This window comes from Molossus molossus, unplaced genomic scaffold, assembly GCF_014108415.1.
Source record: "Molossus molossus isolate mMolMol1 unplaced genomic scaffold, mMolMol1.p scaffold_m16_p_13, whole genome shotgun sequence".
Classification (NCBI taxonomy): Eukaryota; Metazoa; Chordata; class Mammalia; order Chiroptera; family Molossidae; genus Molossus; species Molossus molossus.
In genome coordinates, this window is record NW_023425348.1 from 27114770 (window position 1) to 27138086 (window position 23317).

The 23317-nt window shown below is 36.8% G+C and overlaps 1 protein-coding gene across 2 annotated transcripts in view; it reads left to right on the top strand.

Annotated features, from left to right (window-relative positions):
- MRE11 (MRE11 homolog, double strand break repair nuclease) overlaps positions 1-23317 on the top strand; it is a 64169-nt gene that overhangs the window by 14415 nt on the left and 26437 nt on the right. For both annotated transcript variants that reach the window (XM_036259434.1, XM_036259436.1), the window contains exons 7-14: positions 76-190; positions 2522-2707; positions 3584-3755; positions 5110-5190; positions 7297-7423; positions 10087-10187; positions 11813-11986; positions 18503-18565. In XM_036259434.1, the coding sequence (XP_036115327.1) occupies positions 76-190; positions 2522-2707; positions 3584-3755; positions 5110-5190; positions 7297-7423; positions 10087-10187; positions 11813-11986; positions 18503-18565 (1019 nt within the window). The remainder of the gene's footprint in view (positions 1-75; positions 191-2521; positions 2708-3583; positions 3756-5109; positions 5191-7296; positions 7424-10086; positions 10188-11812; positions 11987-18502; positions 18566-23317) is intronic.

Here is a 23317-nt window from a genome sequence, read left to right on the forward strand (position 1 = left end):
ATAATTTAGAATCAAAACATATTCATTTTTTAAAACAAGTAAAAAACTAGTTTTAAAATGTCACATCCATTTCAGGATCCATTCCAGATGAAAGGCTATATCGAATGTTCCTTAACGAAAAAGTAACAATGTTGAGACCAAAAGAAGATGAGAACTCCTGGTTTAATTTATTTGTGATTCATCAGAACAGGTAAAAGTATTGTGTGGAGATTGTTGAGTCAAGGATTGAGGTTCCCCAAATCTGTTCCCTGGCTTACCTGTTGGAGTACAGTGCTCCTCATTCTTTGAAAGATGTCAGTGCAGGGTCAGGTGAAACTTAGATATGCTTTGTGTGACTTCATTTTGAAAGTTTTCAATCTATAGTCATACCTATAAAATAATATTTAGGGTATATGGATAAGATATAATGATAACCATAAAATGAATATGCCTAAATTCAGCAAAGAAGTAGAGCATTACCAGTACATTATCCTGTGCCCTTTCCTGACCCCATTTCTTTCTGCATACCCCAGAGAGAAGCACAATCTTCCATTTCTATTTACTCAGCCCATTGGTTTTCTTTATTGTTTAATTACATATTCATCTCTAATGAGTTATTTTGTTTTGGTATAACTGGAGTAATGCTGTAAATTTTGCAGCTGACTTATTATGTTCAATATTACATTACTAAGGTTTAACCATTTTGATACTTAAAAGTGTAATTCATCTTTGCTGATGTAAACAGTTATACTTTTCTCCTGTTAGTGAATGTTTTGTGTTATTTCCAGATTTTTGCTTTTTTTTTTAATCCTCACCTGAGGATACTTTTCTATTTATCTTCAGATAGAGTGGGTGGGAGGGAGGGAGGGCGGGAGAGAGAGAGAGAGAGAGAGAGAGAGAGAGAGAGAGAGAGAGAGAGAGAAACATTGATGTGAGTGGGATACATCAACTGGTTGCCTCCTGCTGGGGACAAAACACAACCAAGGTACCCGGAATCAAACTTGTGACTTATTTGCTCCACGGGCCGACACTAACCACTGAGCGAAAGCTGCCAGGGCCAGAGTTTTGCTTTATAAAACCTTCTTGTTGTGAACATTCTTATACACATCCCCTGGTGCATGTGTGCAGGTATTTTTCCAGAATATTACATATAGCTAGGTCAGTTTTCTTTTGTTAGTAGTTTTAAGAAGTTTAATCTTATTGATGGGTGCAGGATTGATTGAAAGGAATGGAGATTTGAAGAAGCAAGATTTACCATGTGATCATTTTAATAAAAACATGTGAGATGGTACCAGTGATGTCATTAAGATTGATAAGTAAGGGACAAAGCTGAGAAGTTATTAAGGTAGAATCTAAAGGGATTAGGGTTTTAGTTTTAGACCCTAGATATATGTTTTGTACATAAAAATATTCCTGGGTACATGGTCTAGCTCTGATTTCACTTCTTGCTCTTACCTGCATTCATTCTGCTCAGCCACACTGACCTTGCTGTTTTGAAATCACTGAGCACATTCCCACCTCTGCACCTTTGCCATCTGCTCGTCCCTTTGCCTAGGTCTTTCTTCCATTGCCTGCTAATCCCTCACCTCAGTGCTCTGCTCATTTGTCACCTGTCAGAGAGGCCTTTCCTGACCACACTATGTATAATGTGACATTTCCCTTCCGTGTCACTTTTATTTTTGTCGCATCTATCACTACCTGGAAAATTGTGTGTGTGTGTGTGTATACCATATGCATATACATATATATCTTGTATTGTTCCTTGTTTCCCTCACTGGAACAAGGACTTTGTTCACTGCTGTGCCTTTAGTATCAAAATGTTTGTTGAATGAATATTGGTTTGCATTAAATGAATGCTAGGTCAAAGTATTTGAACACTTTTACTTAAATTCCCAACAATATAAGTCAGTGTTAGGATAAACTTTTCCTCCTTGCCTTTACTCACCTTGGGTTTTTACATATCTTTTAATAACAACAACCAATCTAGAGATGAAACCAGAGTTTGCAAATCACTTATTCACATGATACTTTATTTAATATGGAAAACTCTTATCTCTTATGTAAGATTGACATTCTTACTCTCATTTTTATAATAAGGAATAAAACAGATGATGTTAAGAAATGACTGGGCATATTTAGAGAATTGTTTTTATTCTGCAAAGTTTAGGCTTAACTCACTTTTATTTTCTGGATTTTTTTTTCTGTGTAATTAGATTAACCTACAGGTTTTACTATTGATAGAGCTCATGCTTTTCTGACAGGGTTATTCCTCTCTAAACCTTTTGTGATCTGCATCTAAATGTAGGATTGACTGCGTTCTCTTTGGGGTTTCCTACTTGTCTGAGTTCTGAAAATTTGTAAGCTTTTTGAGAAATTACGTAATATCTTTGTATTCTCAATCCCTTGCACAGTGTGGGCACATAGAAGGAATGTAATAATTCTTTAATGAAAGAAGAAAATAGAATCTGTATAGAATACTTAATACGAATTTTTAAATATCTCTGAACATTTATAATATTTATTTTTTAAAATCTTGGTATAGGAGTAAACATGGAAACACTAACTTCATTCCAGAACAATTTTTGGATGGCTTCCTTGATCTTATTATCTGGGGCCATGAACATGAGTGTAAAATAGCTCCAATCAGAAATGAACAACAACTCTTTTACATATCACAGCCTGGAAGTTCAGTGGTTACTTCTCTTTCCCCAGGAGAAGCTGTGAAGAAGTGAGTAATTGTTATCTTTTCCAAATCAATTAAAAAAAAATTCCTGCTATAATATTCTAATCATCCCATAGTTTCAAGGTACTATTGCTATTTGTATGATAGATTTATTTATGAAGATAGATCATTGATATCTTGCTATTTTCCCAGATTGTAAGGTGTTTTCAATATGACAGCATCCCAATGGTGTTAATGATTTTGCTGTTCACTAGACAAATTCAAGACTAACATTTTTACTTATTAAATTTCAAGTTAGAATGCTATCGATAATTACTAGTTTCACAATGTCCATTAATAAATTCACCTAAACCCATTTATGAGATTTTTCTGGTTATAAATGTAACAGAATAGCATATTTTATTTCTTTGAGGGGGGGAGTTATACAATAATATAGTTAATAGTGATTAACTAACAGTGGTTTTACCCTTTAATCCACTCACATTCTGATGATTAAGATGATAATAATAGGTTTAAGGAATATGGAGTAGAATGTAAGTTTGCTATTTTTTTCTTCATAGTTCTCATTTATTTTATGTATGCATGTGCACATATATACACACATAATACACATATATGTAATAGTATATATACTACTATTATAGTCCTAATAACATCTTATACTTACTGTTATGTTTGTCTTCTACTGAAGTTGTATATTTGTTCAGGCAGGAAAAATGATGGAAGAGTAGATTTTGTTCTGAGGAAGAAGAATATTTAACATTTTTCCTGCATGATAACATTAAATTACTGAAAGTATTTTTTAAGGGTATGATTTTCTAAAGATTTTGTAGAAACTTAGAAGTATGTTAGTTTTGATGTGCGCATTTTCCTGAGGAAATTTACACGGTGACTAGGCATTCCCTTCCCTCCTCATTTCAGACACGTCGGTTTGCTGCGTATTAAAGGGAGGAAGATGAATATGCAGAAAATCCCTCTTCACACAGTGCGGCAGTTTTTTATGGAGGATATTATTCTGGCTAATCATCCAGACATTTTTAACCCAGATAATCCTAAAGTAACCCAAGCTATACAAAGCTTCTGTTCGGAGAAGGTAATTCTTCAAGATAAAGGTCAATGAGATCTGCTTTAATTAAGAGATCATTTACTGAATTAAATACTTCAGTAGAGGGAAGTTGCTATATTTGTTAGTCTCATGAAGACTGTAAGGAAACACTGTTGTTCAATAAATGAGTTTAGTTGTATCAAAAATATTTTGTTTTGAGTCTTCCAGATGGAGGAATGTTATACATAGAAGAAATCTTAACTAAGCCCCTCTCCCATTTCCTTTTCTTCTTCTCAAAAACATAGACGTAATCTTTTTTCTCTTTTTATTCTGATTTGATAAGTATATTTTATTTATGAAAGCAGGCAGCCACTTTGGCGAATGGAAGGATATTATGATAGATGAGGAGAGCCTTAACCTCTGTAATAATCTCCATTAGGCATCCCTTTCTCCCTAAAAGCTATCCCAAATAAAATCTTAAAATGTGCTTGCTTTGTACCTTGTAACTTCAGTGTAAGTCCCGTACCTCCCCTTTCATGCAATTGCTACTCCTAAACCTCTGCAGAAGTTCTAGAGGCACTACTGAAGTTGGGTGAATGCACTTAATAATATATAAGTTAACAGCTTAATAACGTTAAGTGCTGATAACTCAGTTCTTATTCTGTGCTAACTCTTCTGCTTTGCATTTTATTTTCATAAACATGAGGTAGTAATAATGATAATAATAATGATCACTGATATTCATTGCCTGCTTATATATTCTGGGCACCATCGACAACATTTTATATTTAATCCACTCAAGGATGCTGTGGACAGGTAGATTCTACCATCCACGTTTTATAAAAAGAGGAACTGAACCTTAGATCAAGTAATTTGCCCAGTGTCACAGCTTTACCAACAACATGTAACACATAACTGAAAAGGTTAAAGGTATGCTGGTTTCAAGATGATTAGATTCAGCAACTCAAATTAAGATGATGGGTTTCTCTGTTTCCAGCCCTGTGCCAGGATTCTGATGGTTACTGTCTTACTTTGCTATAAGGAAGGTGTTTTCACAGAGTGGCCCACAGACTTACATTATCCTTACAGCTGGAAAGAATCATTTTTTACCTGTAGCTCCAGATAAACCCTAGCATAGAGTTACAATTGAATGAAGTCACGTACTTGTCCCTGAACCCAATCTCAGAAGACTGGGAGATGGAAAATGAATTACTTGGTCTGGCCTGGGTCAGGGAACCCAGGGTCTCTCAACATCAGCACAACTAACATTTTAGTCTGGGTAATTTTTTGTTGTAGGAACTTGTTCTGTACATTGTAGGATTTTAACAGTATCCTCTCTGACCTCTATCCACTGGATGCCAGTAATATTCCTCCCCTGAGTCATGTCTATTTTTATGTTGAGATTGAAGAAATGCTTGAAAATGCTGAACGGGAACGTCTAGGAAATTCTCGACAGCCAGATAAGCCTCTTATACGACTGCGAGTAAGTCCTATTTTATTTTATTTTTGAGTAAGTCCTATTTTAGATAAATTGAACTTGATTTTCAGAGGATAGCATTACAGAGTTTATTTCACTCTTTCCCCCCTTTGCCCACATGATCCGACTGCGTGGAATGTGCTTCTCTCCTTCCATAATATCTCCTTCAACACCCACTAAAGCTTCCCCTCTTCAAAGAAGCCTTTCTTGACCTCCATTCAGAGTCATTACTTCTTCCTTTGTGTCCTCAGTTTACTCTATACATACTTACTACAGCAACACTTCATTCTGCTTGTAGTGATTGTTTACGTGTTTCTCTTCCCACTCAGCTTGTGAATTTCTTGACAACCAAAACCATGCTTTATTCATGTCTGTATCCCTGGCCCTTAGCAGGGTGCCTAGCACATTGTGAACACTTAATAAAGTATGTCTGAAGAGTTTGGGGAGATCCAGTAGCTTGAGCATTTCACTTTTTGTTTAATAACATGGCAGCTGTGGAGATGGTCTGTGTACCACAAACATAGTTGCTTGGGAAGAACCACATAGTTCTCTTTATCAGGGCAGAAGATCCCATGTTTCTTATCTATGTCTGCCTGATATCATTAGAACCAATGGACTTAAATAGAAAATTGGCATTCCTTTTCCTAACAGTAAATTATTAATTTATTTGTGAAACAAATGAATAGATATTTCCATGTAAGTATATATTATATCAACCAGAGGCCCTTCATTAATTCATTGATTCAGTGGACCAATATTCATTGAAGACTTTCTGTCCTTTGTGCTGGGGACACAGGGATGATAATACACACGAAGTGTTGAACTGTGGAGCTTATGGGAGGTGGAACTGTGAGACACATTAGATAGCAAGTGTATGAACTGAAGTCAGCTCGAGCTGAGTGTGATGAAGAGTGTGACTGGACGGAGGTTAGGGAGTAGTCTGGATAGGCTGGTGCTGCGGTATAATGCTGGTTCCCAGAGCATTACATTAAGAACAGCTAGTTTAAAAAAATTATTTACAGTTGACCCTTGAACAATGGGTTTGAACTGCATGGGTCCACTTATATGTGGATTTTTCATTAAATACTGTAGATATATTTTTTTCTTATGATTTTTCTAATATTTTATTTTCTCTAGCTTTATTGTAAGACTATAGTATATAATGCATATAACATAAAAATATGTATTAATCAATTGTGTATGTTATCAGTAAGTCTTCTGGTCAACAGTAGGCTATAATTTGAGGGGGAGTTAACAGTTATATGTGGAATTTTCAACTGCGTGGATGGTTGGTGACCCTAACCTCCACTTTGTTCAAATGTCAGCTATCTCTTAGAAAGAAATGTAGTATTTTTCTTTGTACCACTCTGGACTTCTTTAAAAAGAGACTACTTTGGGAGCAATTGTTAGTTCTAAATAGATTCTGTATTTTGAAGGGTAATCATTTCTCAAAGCTCACAGATTTGATTATTTTTCTATGTGGATTTTCTTAGCATTTTTTATTGTCTAGAGTAAGAGGATATACCTAAGAAGATAGACCCAATTAACTAATGCATCTAGGGCCAGCATTATATTTTGGTGGAGAATTTTCTTTCTGTTTTGGAAGTTTAAAAATCTGTTTAAAAATTCCACCTCCTTTTCAGATGTTACTCCTGGTGCCTAGACTACTAGTGGTTTTTTTTTTTTTCTCATTATCTTAACCTAAGGATATGTTTTTATTGATTTTAAAGAGAGAGAGAGAAACATCAGTGTGAGAGAGAAACATCGATTGGTTGCCTCCCATAAGCACCCTGGCTGGTCATCTAACCCGAAACCTTTTGGTGTAAGGGATGACACTCCAACCAACTGAGCCATCCAGCCACAGCAGTCACTGCTAGTGTTTTCATGGGGAGATGTAATTATCCCAACATTATGAGAATTCTTGCTGTATCTTGATTCCATTGAACAAAGTGTTTTGCATAAGCTTATAAACTTTTGAAGCTTTATTTTTGCAGTAGAATAAATGGCATAACACCATCAGGATCTTTAAAATGAACTGTAAAACATTAGTTTATTAAGTTAAAAGTGTGAGCATAAACCTAAATACCGAAATATCTTATTCTGTATTTCCAGGTGGACTATAGTGGAGGTTTTGAACCTTTCAATGTTCTTCGCTTTAGCCAGAAATTTGTGGATCGAGTAGCTAATCCAAAAGATGTTATTCATTTTTTCAGGCGTAGAGAACAAAAGGAAAACACAGGTAAGCTGGTTAATTTTACAAATTAAAAAATGCTCTTTCAGAGCTTATGTAAATCAGTCTTTAAGAAAAGAAGAATAATAATGGAAAATGTTTTAGTGTGATTCTTTCTGATTTCTTAGACAAATAAACTGATAGTTGAAAATTACCTTTCTTGTCTTCTAAAAATTAGATACCAGTCATTTTTAAACTTGTGTGGATAACCAAAAGAAAAGGAAGGCTTTCTCTGCAGACGTTGTTTTTTTAAACAGTGCTGCTGAGTACCAACACACAGACCTTACAGATTTACTGCTCAAAATAAATATTATTATATATTATTCATGTTCAGAGAACATATTCTCAGATTTTGTATTAAGTACTTCAGCTTTAGGGTGCTCAGTGATTTAGAAGGACACTGGTCTTTTGAAATAGGAGGTGGCCCACAGTTTGATAGTTCTGATGATAAGGTAATTAGTTTCCATTAATAATTTTGTAAAAACGAATTGCCCATATTTTAGCATTTATTAAAGCAGGTCATCTGACCGAAATAGTTGACCCTTGAACAACATGGGTTTGAACTGCACAGGTTCATTCATTTGTGGAGTTTTTTTCAACTAATATTTACAATACTGTATATGTACTTTCTCTTCTGCTTTTCTTAGTAGCATTATATTTTCAGTAGTTTGCTTTATTGTAAGAGTACCGTATATAATACATATTTATGTTACTGGTAAGATTTCCAGTCCACAGTAGGCAATTAGTAAAGTTTTTGGGGAGTTAAAAACTGTACACAGATTTTCAACTGTGCGTTGGGTCAGCTCCCCTTCCCCCCAAGTTATTCATGGTCAAAGGTAGTGTTTCTTCATAATAAATATTATCATGTTAAATAGAGAAGCTATTTTCCTTAGAGAAATTGAGTCAAAATTTTCATGGGAAAATATGGCCCTTGTTTATAAGTAAGCTACCTAGGTTCTTATTAACTCAGTTTTAATGGGCTTCTATTTTCAGTGTCAGATTGTGATCAAAATTGTGTGTGCTGTTAATTCAACCTGAAATAGTCATTTAGATATTTAAATGGAGCTCATAGGATACTATTTTAGGGAGAAAATTTGTATCAAAGAATTATATTTTCGTGCCATGAATTTTAATTAGTTATTGATAGTGCTTTACTTCAATTGTCCATCTTTATCAATTCCTTGAAATTTTATGGGTGTAGCATTTATAAGAATGGAATATAGAACTAATACCTTATATTGCTTGAGTTTCATTTATAGTCAGTTTTGTTCTAATGATTGCTTTTTTGTTTAACCATAAATTGCTCAATTGAAACAACAACCCCATTGAATGTTTTATTAAATGCATTTTTGTTGTTTTGACTAGCTCTACTAAAATACATGTGCTACATTTTGTAAATTACTTTACCTGTCTGATGTCTATAAAATCAGGATAATAACTGTGTCTGCCTCATAGGACTGTTGCAAGGCTTAGTTGATATACTCTATGTAAACAATCTGAACATAGTGTCAGGTATAATAAAATGTAGTAATCATATTTATGAAGTTATATTAATTCTGCCATCTTGATGTTCAAAAAAGATTTCTGTTTATTTGTTCTTATCATTTTGCGAGAGGCATACTGAATTTGTGCTTCTTTATCCTCTAGGTTGTTACATGTACTTTTTCCTCTGCCTAAAATAGATTTTCTTTTTCTTTTTTTTCCCTTAGTGAATCTTACTCATTCTGCAAGGCTTGACTCAAATAATAGCTGCATTGGGTAGCTGCACATTGTTCTTAACCTTCTTTAAGCAGAATTAGTTTGTTTCTTCTCTCTATGTCATATCCTCTGTTCTTACCTCTGTTGTAGTACTTACCACCTTGTGTCGATTTGTTCTTCTGGCCAGGGATCCTATCTTTTTATTATTGCGCTTTCAACACCAGGTCCAACACTTGCTATATAGTTATTTGTTTCCCTGACAAAGCTTATCAGCAGAGTAGGTACTGGGCCCTGTGCTTCCTGATGTCCTACCTAGTACCCCTTTCATTCTTCACCTGCAGTTTTTGGGACAGCCATCCTGCTTGAGATGCAGCAGAAGTGAAGTGCTTTAAACATACATCCTATTTATGTCACAGAATATTAAAAAGATATGTACTTCAGAGCTGAGATTTAATTAAATTAATAATTTTGAGTTTCGTCAAGGACATTCTAAAGTGAAATTGGCTGTTTTTGTTTTGTTTTGAACTGTATGTAGTTGTAACTGTTAGTAGAGTTCTGAGCTACTTTGACTCATCCCAAAACACTGGCAGTTTTACCCACGACTGCTTTTGTGTTGTCAGTGAAGATGTCACTATAGTGAAAAAAATAAATAACGTCTTAGTATTATTATTAAAATAGTTTTCACCTTGAGCTCCCCTGAAATGGTTTGGGGACTGTGGACTACCATGTGAGAATAGTTGCAAGAGATATACTATTTTGAGCTATGGAAAACAAATACAGACTTTAGGGAAAATACCGTGGCTATTAGCAAAAATGCCATGTTTTTTTGCCTCAAAATTTACCACTTTGAGCAAGCTGACAGTTGATAAAGTTTGGCCATACCCCCTCTACTGACAGCAACCTACAGTGAGTTTGGGCACTTTCCATTATAATAGAAGCTGCTTTTTTTTTTTTTATGGACTTCTTTTTTCTAGGAGAGGAGATCAACTTGGGGAAGTTCATTACCAAACCTTCAGAAGGAACAACTTTAAGGGTAGAAGACCTTGTAAAACAGTATTTTCAAACTGCAGAGAAGGTAATTTCTTAATTATAGTTTATAATTTGAATAATGGCTATCTTATAATAAAATATTTTTATTTGGGATATATATAATTGATAGTTTAAATAAAAGGAATCCTCAGAATGTTTTCAAGAAGTAAGTAGGGTGGCAATTAATTGCATTCACTTATAGCTACTGTACACCAAGAAATTCCATGCTTAATTAATGTTGTTAATACTATTATTATTGTGACTATTATTGTTGATGTTGTTATCCTCTTACTTTCTTTTTATCACTACTGCATAAGGCTGAATCCAAGATTTACTTTTCTTGCATCTGGATGTAATTTCGGAATTACATTATTAGCATAGCCATAGGATTGTGAAACTACCCTTTTTTTTACCTCGGTACTTAAGTTCTGGCTAAGAAAGAATTCAGAGTCAAGACTCAAACTATAAGAGAAAGTTTATTTAGGAAGTTATAGAGGTAGAAGAAATGGGCTCAGTAAACAAGTTGAGGCAAAAGGGCCCTTGTTGCTTAGCTGGGGAGGCAAGGGAAACAGGCCTGGGGGGAGGGGTGGAGAAAGGCGCAGGCGTGTTCTATAGAGAGATCCTCAGAGCTACTATTATAGTCATTCGTGTCTGCCACTTTAAGATCCGCTGGTTGTGTTAGTTTCCTGTTGCTGCCAAAACAAAATTTCACAAACCTAATGGTTTAAAACAACAGAGATTTTTTTTTTTTTTAATTCTTACTCGAGAACATTTTTCCGCATTTATCTTCAGATAGAGTAGGAGAGTGAGAAGGAGGAAGAGAGAGAGAAACATCAACAAGAGAGAGACACATTGAGTGGTTGCCACACACACGACCCCAACCAGGGTCAGGGACAAACTGTAACCGAGGTACATGCCCTTATCGGGAACCGAACCTGTGTCTCTGGTCCTTGGGCTGAGGCTCTAACCGCTGAGCCAAACCAGCCAGGGCATAACAGAGATTTATTTCTTACAGTTCTGTAGGTCAGAAATCTGACACCGGTCTTCCTGGACTAAAATTGAGGTGTCAGGACGGCTGTGCTCTTTTTGGATGCTCTAGGTTGGAATCCATTTCCTTATCTTTTCCATCTTCTAGAAGTGCACACATTTTGTGGCTCATGGGTTGCGTCTATCATCTTCAAAGCCAACAATGTTGTATCTCTCTGGCCATTCTCCCCATTTACATCTCTCTCTGACTCCCTTCTTTTGCTCCCCTTCCACTTTTAAGGATATTCATAATTACACTGGGCTCACCTGGATCCTCTCTGATAATCTGATTTTATAGCCAGCTGATTAGCAACCTTAGTTTCATTTGTAGTCTTAGTTCTCTTCTTTGCCATGCAACATATCCACAGGTCCCAGAGATTAGGGTGTGGACATCTTTAGGGGGCCGTTATTCTGCCTACCACACTGGTTAACCTAATTTCTCTTATCATCAGCTGCCCTTCTGGTCTTGTATCCCAGCCACTCAGGCCTCTGCATTTTCACCTGTCCTGTACTCTACTCCCGTTTCTTGTTTCACTGTGCTTTTTCTGGCCCTTAATATTCTGTAACTTTCCTTGCTTATATAGAATTATTTTGTAAGGAATAGATACTATTTTCTGCATTCAGTGATTTATATCTCTCTTACAGAACCTGCAGCTCTCACTTCTAACAGAAAGGGGAATGGGTGAAGCAGTACAAGAATTTGTGGACAAGGAAGAGAAAGATGCCATAGAGGAATTAGTGAAATACCAGTTGGAAAAAACACAGCGATTTCTTAAAGAACGTCATATTGATGCCCTAGAAGATAAAATTGATGAAGAGGTGAGTAACTAATATGGCGGGTGTGGATAAGTCTATTTAGAAAGACTCTCCTTAAGAGTAGCCTGAGTTTCATTCTGGTAAACCACTGATTATTTACTCTGACTTATTAGTTTTCTCATCTATAAAATTGAGATAAAAAATGAGATTAAAATCAGAAAATGTCTAATGAGTGTCTAGAACAGTCTTAAATATGACTAATACCCCATACATGTTAGTTTTACTCCCTATAGACAGTATCTTCTTTTGAAGAATAGGAAATGCTTTAAATTGAACTTTGTAGAATGCAAATTTCTGCTCATTTCAATTTTTAAGTAGTTTGAAATATTGAATTTCATCTAGAAATTCATTATTCTAAACATAAAAGCATTGGAATAATCACTGGAAAAACTCATTAGATTTGACTACATAAAAATTTTAAATGCATGTCAAATTGTCAAAAAACTATTAGAATGTATTGACATGGAGAAAATATTTGAATATAGTCGGAAAAAGTCTTAATATTCTTCTATAATGTTAAAGTGCTCTTATAATCCTAAGAAAAATATTAAACATTTCAATAGAATAATGAACAAAGGACATGAATAGATGGTTCACAAAATAAAATGGTGTTTAGCCTTGGACAATGGAAGAATCTCAAAGTAAATATACCGTTGACCCCTGAACAACATGGGGTTAGGAGTGCTGACCCCCACATGGCCAAAATTTCATGTATAACTTTTGACCTAAAAACTACAGTAGTCCCTCAGTATCTGTTGAGGATTGGTCCACCCTCAGGTGCCACCCCGAAATACTGACATTTGCAGATGCTCAAATTTCTTATTTAAGACGATGTAGAACATTGCACATAGCTGCCCCTCTTTTACTTGTTGAATCCACAGATGTGAAACCTGAGGATATGGAGGGCCGACTTTATATTTATTGAAAAAAATCCACATATGTAAGTGGACCTGCGTAGTTTAAACTGAGTTGTCCAAGGGTCGACTGTGTTTTTTACTGGTCAAAGTGGCAACAATTTGAGAACACTATTTAGTATGCTGCTGATGGGAGAAGCGAGTTTGAACAGTGTGCTGAGGAGCAGTTTGGCAGTGATTTATCCTTTCACTCAGCTCTGGGAAATTTTTCTAAGATAATAGTGAGCTAGAGACTTGTAAATTGAGTAACTTATCTTAGTGTTATCTGCAGTAGGGAAAAATTGGAAATGTTTTATTAAAATAAACGTTGTCCTGGACAGTTTGGCTCAGCGGGTAGGGTGTTGGTCTGTGGACTGAAGGGTCATGGGTTTGATTCCCAATCAAGGGCATGTACCTGGGTTGCAGGTTCAATCCCTGGCCCCAGTTCGGGTCATGCAGGAAGCAATCAATCAATGTGTCTCACAGACACACTTCCTCCCTTCCACTCTGTCTAAAAATCAATGGAAAAATATCCTCGGTAAGGATTAACCAAAAAAATAAAAAATAAATGTTGACACACACACACTCTGTAGAATACCATGCAGCCATTAAAAATCAGACTGGTAAAGAACATATTTTCACTGTTAGTGAGAAAAGAATTTCAAACATGTAGAACTATACACAACATGATCTCAATTGTTTTTATTTTATATGTGAGTGTGTGTGTATGCAAAGAAAATGGAAGAAAATATTCCAGACGTTATCAGTGGTTATGTTCAGGAAGTGGGATTATGGGGCATCATTTTCATTAGTTTTCAAATTCCCTCTAAGCAGAAGAACAAAAGATTAGTAAAACTCATTTCCTTTTACTTTAATTTTAGTGCTTTTCAGTTAGTTGACATGATTCTCTTAAAGTCTTGTGTTGTCAAGGAAAACCTAGTATTAATCAATACCAAGGCACTTAGAGCAAATCATCCACATTCTAAAACCACGCGCTCTGTGACTCTGGGTGTGTTGGGTTCATACATTTTTAGCCTGGGTGGATTTCTCAGTTACATACCAGAAATGAAACATGACCATCCCATCTGAAAGTAAAGCACAAAACTGTGACGCTCCTAGGAGATAACATGGGAGAAAACCTAGATGACCTTGTGTATGGTGATGACTTTTTAGATACAACACCAAATATACAATCTATGAAAGAAATGATTGATAAGCTGGACCTAATTAAAATTTAAAACCTGCCCTGAATAAAACAATGTAAAGAGAATGAGAAGACAGTCACAGACTGGTACAAAATAGTTGCAAAAGACACATCTGAGGAGGACTGTTATCCAAAATATACAAAGAACCCTTTAAAAGTCAAGGAAACAAACAACCAATGAAAAAATGGGCCAAAGACCTTACTAGACACCCCATCGAAGACATATGGTGACAAGTAAGCATATAAACAGATGTTCCACATCATGTCATTAGGGAAATGCAAATTAAAACGACCATGAGATGTACCACTACAGACTTATTAGAATGGTCAAAGTCCAGCGCTCTTGACAACCCAAATGTTGCTGGGGATGTGGAGCAACAGGCACTCATTCATCACTGGTGGGAAAGCAAAACGGTAGTCATTTTGGCAGTTTTGTGGAAGACGGCTTGGCAGTTTCTTATAAAAGTAAATATACTGTTCCTTGGTGTCTGCCCAAAGGATTTGAAAACTTATGTCTAAACAAAAACCTGCACATGGTGTTTATAGCAGCTTTATTCATAATTGCCAAAACTTGGAAGCAACCAAGATGTCCTTCAGTAGGTGAATGAATAAGTAAACTGTGAAACGTCCAGACAGTAGAATATTATTCAGCACTGAAAATAAGTGAACTGTCAAGCTGTGAAAATATATACTACTTAATATTAATTAATTAAATGCATATTAATATCAATGTGATACTATTAAATGCAATTATTATTTTTTAAATGCATGCTAAAGTGAAAGAAGCCAATCTGAAAAAACAGCATAATATATGATTTCAACTATGTAATATTCTGGACAAGTCAAAACTGAAGACAAAAAGATTAGTGGTTGCGAGGAGTTTGCAGGGGTGGAGTGAGTGGATGAATCAGTGGAGCACAGGATTTTTAGGGCAGTGAATCTACTCTTATGTATAATAATGGTGGGTGCATGTCATTATACACTTGTTCAAACCCATAGAATGTGTAACACCAAGTGAACCCTAAGGTAAACTGTGGAGTTTGGGCGATGATGATATGTCATGTAGGTTCATCAGTTACAACAAATATACCAAATCTGATGGGGAACGTGGATAATAGGGGAGGCTATGCACGTGTCCGGTGAGGGTTTATGGGAAATCTCTGTACCTTCCTTTCAATTTTGCTGTGAACCCAAGCTGCTCTAAAAATAATAATAACCAAAAAATTTCCCCTAAAATAACCATCCTCACCTGGGGTGATATCATGACTCCTGAGAGCCTGTATGGTGGCTAAGAGCAAGGACTCTGGATCACACCACCCATGTTCAAAACCAAAGCCCTTACTAGCTGTGTAATCACCAGTGAGTTATTTAACTGCTCTGTGCCTCAGTTTCTCATCTCTGACATGAGGATAATAATAGAACCTCCTTCGAGGTGGTTGTAGGGAGTAAGTGAATTAATACATGGAAAGTACTCAGAACACTGTTGGCAAACAGTGCCTGCTCAGTACTTTTACTCTGCCTCTCGTGTCTCGTCTGTGAATGACTCAGCACCTTTGGTATGTCACCCAGAGCACTTTCACATGCTGTGTCATCTTTTTAAAAGAGATTATTATTCTGTATTCCCCCCTGCTACTGAATCATAACAAACATGCTGCTATTTCTTTCAGCAAACAAATCTGGATCTTGTTTCCCTTTACTGCTCTCTTTTCTGGGTCCTCCTTTTATAGCAGAATTGCTTCAAGGAGTTTTCTATGTTTGCTGCCTTGATTATTCTCCCTCCTTATTAAACCCATCTATTCAGGGGTTTTTACCTCATTGTTCCAGTGAGACGGCTCTTGTCACAGTCACTAGTGACCTCCTGGCAACTCCATCTTAAATTTCATTTGACCTCTTCTTAAACCTTTTTTTTTCATTGGTGTTTGGGACTCCACATTCTCCTAGGTTTCTTTCTGTCTCTTTGTCTGTGTATTCTCAGTTTATGTTGTTGATTTCTCTCATCTCCAACCTCTTAAGTTGGAGTGCCCAGCTTGGACCCCTTGTTCATCTACACATTCCCTTTTGTAATTTCATCTAGCATCCTGGCTTTAAATGTCAACTCTTTGGCAAGACTTTCAAAAGTCTTGCCAGAACCTCTCTTCTCACCTTTTCTGTAGCCAGCAGCCTGCTACATATCTCCACTTGGATGTTTGATAGACATCTCATACTTTTAACATTCCCATCATAATTGCCACTTCTCAGCCCCTGCTCTATCTGTAGTGTTCTAATGGAAGCAACCATTCTTTCATTTGCTCAGACCAAAATCCTTGACATCATCCTCGACTCCTCTCTTTCTGTACTTGTCTCCTGTCTGTAAATCCTTTCGGCTCTACCTTCAGACTAATATACAGAATATGACTACTACTTACCTTCATCACTACCTGTGGGCCAAAGCATTGCTGTTCTTGGCTAGATTATTCTAGTAGCCCCCAAACTGGTCTCCTTGTTTCTACCCTCATCCTGTCTCCACCCCCTATTCTGTCTCAATTCAGCTGTGGGTGATCCTAACATGTTTCAGATGAAGTCACTCCTGCCTTTAAAAAAGTTCTTACAAGGCCTTTTTCAGTCTGACTTTGTCACTTCTTTACCTTCATCTCTGCTCCAGCCACAGCAACCTTCTTGCTGTTAAACATACCAGGCATGCTTCTGCCCCAGTGTCTTTGCACATATTCTTTCTTTTGAATGGAGTAGTTTTCTTCAGTTATTTGCAAAATTCATTCCCTGCCTTTTAAAATCTTTGGTTATATATTACTTTCCTGGTGAGGCCCTTCATGATCATCCTATTCAGATTTTACCCCAACTCCTCTTCCTTCTTTATTTTTCTTGGAGCAGTTACTGCCTTGCAGAGATTTCTCAGGTTCAGGTATTTGAGAAGACTCACAAGATTCCACTGAGCATGCTCACTTAAGGTTTTTATTAAAGGCAAATGATATGGTACAGGAAGAAAAATGTGTATAGGGAGGTATTAAGGATACTGTGGGCCCTGGCTTGAACACCAAAATCTGTGGAATTTCCCAGTTTTTTTTTTTTTGTTTTTTTTTAATAGGTTTTTATTTATTTTTTTTAGAGAGAGAGAGGAAGGGGGAGAGAGATAGAAACATCAATGTGAGAGAGAAACATAGATCAGTTGCCTCCGGCACGCCCCCTATGGGGATTGAGCCCACAACCTGGGCATGTGTCCTGATCAGAAATCAAACCAGGACCTCTCAATCCATGGGACAACACTCAGTCCACTGAGCTCTACCAGCTGGGCTTCTCGGGTTTTTTTTAATGCCCCTATGGTCACAGAATCAAGTAATGCTGTTCAACTGATTATTCAGATTGAAAACCATCAGTGAATAAAATGGCCTTGGGAATTCCAGAGGATCCTCAGAGATAAAAATAGACCTCTCTCAGTCTAGCTTTAAATTACCTTGATCCTACATGCATTCTAAAATATAATAAAACTTCTTTTTTTGTTTATTGATGAACCTTCCTCACACACATACTGTCAGTTCCATGAGGACAGAATTTTTTTAAAATTGTTTTTATTGATTTTTTTTTTTTTTTTTGGAAATAGAGGAAGGGAGAGAGAGAGAAACATCCATGTAAGAGAGAAACATTGTTTGGCTGCCTCCTGCATGTCCCCTACTGGGGATCAAGCCTGCAACCTGGTCATGTGCCCTGACTGGGAATCGAACTGGGACCTCTCAGTCCATGGGATGGCGCTCAATGCACTGAGCCACACTGTCTGGGTGAGGACAGAATTTTTTTCCTTTTTGTTAATTGTTGTAGTCTCAATTTCTACAATTGTGCTTGGTGCATAGTAGATGCATAATAAATATGAACTGAGTAAATTATTAAATAAATGGAACTTCTCTTTAACTATGTAACTATTATGAGACTCTACTGAACCAATATAAAAAGATTCTCTAATATCCTTCTTGATATCAGGACCATGGTCAGCAAACATGCAGTAGTCTATTGATAAAATGGACCTTCAGGGGCCCACCCACTTCAGATACCATTTCAGAAAGGCTCCTGAGACGTAGCTAGATGTTCAAGAATGATTTGAGCGTTGTAATAAATAATTCAGACTTCTTAAAAGCGAGTTCTTTAACTATATTGCTGAAGTATAACACCCACGGGATATTAGAAATTTTTCCTCTGCAGTCTGACAGACTGTTTTTCAGTGACATGGAACATTTTGATTAGAGCCAATTTTTTATTTTTTTAGAGTACATCTCTGAAATTTTAATGTAAGTCACTGGGAAAATATGATTTCTCTATTCAATCTTTTGTGAGACAAAACTAAAATTTCCAAGTTGTGTGTTATAATGGAAAGCATCTTTATTTTATAGTAGCAGGAATAAGCAACATGCTTGTTTTGACTCTGTTATAACCCAGGTACGTCGTTTCCGAGAAAGCAGACAAAAAAATACTAATGAAGAAGATGATGAAGTTCGAGAGGTAAGTTTTCTGCTGTGAATTCCTACGCTTACATGTGAATTTGTTAAATTAGAGCAACTAGTAGGTTTAATTGAAGCAGTCAGTCCATGGGACCTAGGTTTGGTGGATAGGACTGAGCAGGGGTGGCTGAGGACAGGTACCTTTGACTTAGTTCAGTTCAGGCTATAAACATTCTGCTTGTTAATACTCTCTTTTTCCCTTTTGCTCTTGTCTAAAGTTTATTTAACTGTGTGTGTTTGGGAGTGGGGCTCATATATACAACAAGAGCTGTTAATCAAAATAATACCTAATTGTTATCAGGGCATCTTACCAGTAAAAGATAAAACCTTGCCCTACTGAGTTGATATTTTGGGGAAAAAGGAAGAAGCTTGTTGTTTTGGTTAGCCTTATTATAGGGTAATGTAGTGTCCAGTGGCCCCTCTAAAATGTTGAAATTGGCTTGATCACCATGATCACTGTCTTCTTTGTCTCTGGAGTTTGGGAGCTTGAGGTTAGCAACCATTGTGCATTGCTGGTGGGAATAAAAGGCTGCTATGGAAAACAGTATGCTGGTTCCTCAAAAATTAAACATAGGATCACTATATGATCCAGCAATTCCATTTCTATGAATTCACCCCAAATAATTGAAAGTAGGGACTCCAGCAGATAGACCAATGTTCAAAGCAGTATTCACAACAGCAAGCAGGTAGTGATGATCTATATGTTCATCAAAAGATGAATGGATAGCCTGGCCCGTGTGGCTCAGTAATTGAGCATCGACCCATGCCCCAAGAGGTCACCTGTTCAATTCCCCATCAGGACGCATGCCCAGGTGGTGGGCCAAATCCCCAGTAGGGGGCATGCAGGAGGCGGCCAGTCATTGTTCTCTCTCATCAATGTTTTTTTTTTTTTTTTATCCTCATCCGAGGACATTTTTCCATTTTTTTTGTACAGACAGAGTGGGAGGGAGAGAGAGGAAGAGAGAGAGAGAGGGAAACATCGATGTGAAAGGGCCACATCGAGTGGCTGCCACCCGCACGACCAACCAGGGCCGGGGACAAACTGCAACCGAGGTACATGCCCTTAGCGGGAACCGAACCCGGGTCTCTCCGGACCGCAGGCGGACGCTCTAACCGCTGAGCCAAACCGGCCAGGGCTCTCATCAATGTTTTTATCTCTCCCTCTCCCTTCCTCTCTAAAATCAATTAAAAAAAAAAAAAAAAAGATGAATGGAGAAACAAAATGTGGTATACACATGTGGTATATACATGTGGAATATTATCTAGCCTTAAAAGGAGTGAAAGTCTGATATATACTAACAGCATGGATGAGCCTTGAAAACATATGAAATGAAGTAAGCCAGACACAAAAGGACAAATGTATGAGTTCATGTATGTGAAATACCTAGAGTAGTTAAATTCATACAGAAAGTAGAATAGTGATTACCAGGGGGCTGGGGGGCTAGGGCATGGAAAGTCATTGTTTAGTGACTATGGAGTTTCAGTTTGGGACGATGAAAAAGGAGCTGGATGATGTCAGTGGTTGCACAGCAATGTACTTAATGCCACTAAACTGTACACTTAATAGTAGTTAAGATGGTAAATTTTTATGTTGTGTGTATTTTATCACAATTTTTAGAAGTGTAATGCTTTTTAAGATAATGTTTTCTTTTTTTCAATTTCAAAAAATTACTTATCTTTATTGTTGAGAGTGTTACAGATGTTCCCCATTTTTCCCCCATTGTCCCCCTCCACCGATTCCTGCCCCACCCCAACGCCTTCACCACACTTTTGTCTGTGTTCACGGATTATGCATACATGCGTATAAGTTTTTTGGTTATTCTCTGCCCACCCCAGGCTCTCTATGAGATCCGTCAGTCTATTCCATGTTTTTATGCTTCTGGACCTATTTTGTTTGTCAGTTAATTTTGTTCATTGGATTCCACGTATAAGTGGGCTCATGTGATACTTGTCTTTCTCTGACTGGCTTATTTCGCTTAACATAATTAGGATAGTATGTTTTCACATCTCACAAAAATGGAAACATCATCTTGCCACTGGCAATGGAGCTACACTCATTGGTAAATTCTTGGATGTGCTTAATACATGACAGTAAATGCCAAAGTCTGTTGCACAGAAAAGGCAGAGTTCAAATACTATTTGAATGTAATGTTTGAGATGTTATAAAGTGCAGATATAGTATTTAGACAGAGGGAAAGTACAAAATTTGAAAATGATGGTAATAATTCATTCCAGTAATAAGAAGTAATAAAAAGGCATGTGCATTTACAATTTTACTAGACTGCCAAATTGTTCCAAAGGTGTTAACACCAGTTTACATTCCAACTAGGAGTATTTGGGACTGCTTATTTCCCTACATCCTATCATGATCTTTACAAATCTAAGGGGTGAGAAATTATTTCTTGCTGTTGTTTTTAATTCATACTACTTTTATTACTAGTGAATCTGAATAATTTTTATAAATCATATTTATCTGAAACAGCTGGTCATGTTCTTTGCCTAGAAATTTCTTTGGGGGTGTGGCTAGGCCATTGGTCTCTCTCTAATTGGTTTGTAAGAGTACCCATGTGAAAATGTGTGCACACTGCGTGTGTATGTGGTATAGAGGTTTTGTGGTGTAAAAGAGTATCCACCTATTCCTGAGGGTGTCCTGTTTATTTAAATCCAGAATGGATGATGAATTAAATGTCTTTTTGGCTTATGTGGGGAGAGGGGGTTCCTCCTGTGTTCTGTTAATATGGTGAATTATTACATTGATACACATTTAGTTATTGACCCATTCTCAGTATCACTTTGGAATCTCCTGGGAATGGGTGTACTGGTCTGTCCACAAGCTCCTGGATTCTCTGTTTGCTTTAATATTCATAAGTAAGATACTATAATTTTCTTTTTGTGCATGCAGTCCTTTGTCAGTTTTCAGTACCATGTTCTGCTGGCTTTATAAAAAGAAATTGGAAACTTTCTGTTAGGACTTACATGGCAATATAATTGCTAACAGCCATGTTGTAAGCTTCCTGCCACAGGAGAACAAAGACCAAACTTCCTGCCACAGAACTGGCAGGACAAGAAATGCCAGGACACCAGGAATCAAACCATATAAGGAACTAAAACTACCAAAGAAGCCCCTGATCACACATCCACATTCCTGTAGACCCAGCCCCTTGCCCAAGCCCACCAGCCAAGACCCCAAACCCACTGATGACAAAAGCTTCCCGCCAGTGGACACATATAAGGACGAAACTCCAGCTCCTAGGTGCTGCCATCATCGACCCAATACCCCATGGCTCAGTGCTGTGTAGCCCTTCCCTTTGGATATCCTCACCCCCTGTCCCTTTTCTTTAAATAAATCCAATATTTAAAAAATGTTTTATTGGTTTTTTGAGAGAGAGAGGAAGGGAGAGAGAAGCATCAATGTGAGAGAAGCATCAATTGGCTGCCTCCTGCACACCCCCTACTGGGGATGGAGCCCACTACCCAGGCATGTGTCCTGACTGAGAATTGAACCCGGACCTCTCAGTCCGTGGGACGACACTCAGTCCACTGAGCCACACTGGCCGGGCATTATAAATCCAATTTTTTTATATTCACCATCTGTGGTTGCTATTTAGCATACCTGTATACCACACAACTGACTTTAACCTTTCACTTTCTCTATGCTTTTGTACTATTGAAACAGCAGTGGAATTACCTGTTCTTTGAAGATTTAGTAGAATTTACCTGTGAAATTTTCTGGTTGTTGTCCTTTAAGGAATGTAGTTCTTTTAGCAATTTTCTCAAAATTCTCTTTGATGATTAGTCTGTTGAGACTGTCTGTCTTTTCTTGGCGCAGTTTGGGTCATTTATTTTCTAAATTACTTAGAGTTGAGCAGAATATTTTATCATGATTCTTTTAATTTTTCTTGGATCTTTTTCCCTCCATTCTCATTTCTTCGCTTTAATTTAATTCATTGTTTTAATTTGTTCTGATATGCAGTATTTTATTGCCATTATTTCCTAGATATTATAGAATTTTAGTTTTGCTTTGCAGTTTGGAGTCAGAGGTTTTGTTTTACTATTATTTTCTAATTTTAGTGCTTGATAATTAGACAGTATGATACTCTTTTTTTACTATTTAGAATTTATTGATATTTTTTAGCATCCCATTATAAATCAGTTAAAACATTTCATGGGGTCTTGAAAAGAAGTTATGTTATTTTCATAATCTATAGTTCAACATGTATCCATTAGCTCTAGCTTACTAATTATGTAATTGAATCTTTTTTTTTCTTTTAAATCTAATTTTAATGTACAGCTGGTTCTTATTATTTGTGGTAAAAGTTATGTTGTAGAAAGTCACTGTAAACATTAATTAGTGAACCATTGTTTCGAGGGGAAATATAGGATTAATTTCCTGCCAGCCACTGGTTACAACATTTTTGTCAGCTGAACAATATATAGCCTTTTTCATGAATGGTACTGTATAAAGACATCATATTCAATATACATTTTTGATTTTTTAATATTGAACTCATGACCAACAGCTCTGTAACTCAGGCCTGAATGAAGCTTATGTAATGCTCGTGTTTCCTCTGTAGGACACGTCACAGCCTCCTTGCACTTAGGAACATAATACGGTGCTTCAGCAGTTTATACATGGGGGCAAGGGAGCTTTTTTATTGTAAAATCAACCAAAAGCATGAATTTGTAAGAAAAGTGACATTGAATATACTACAAAAAGATACTTGTTTAATAAGTACACAAGCTGAAACAAGAG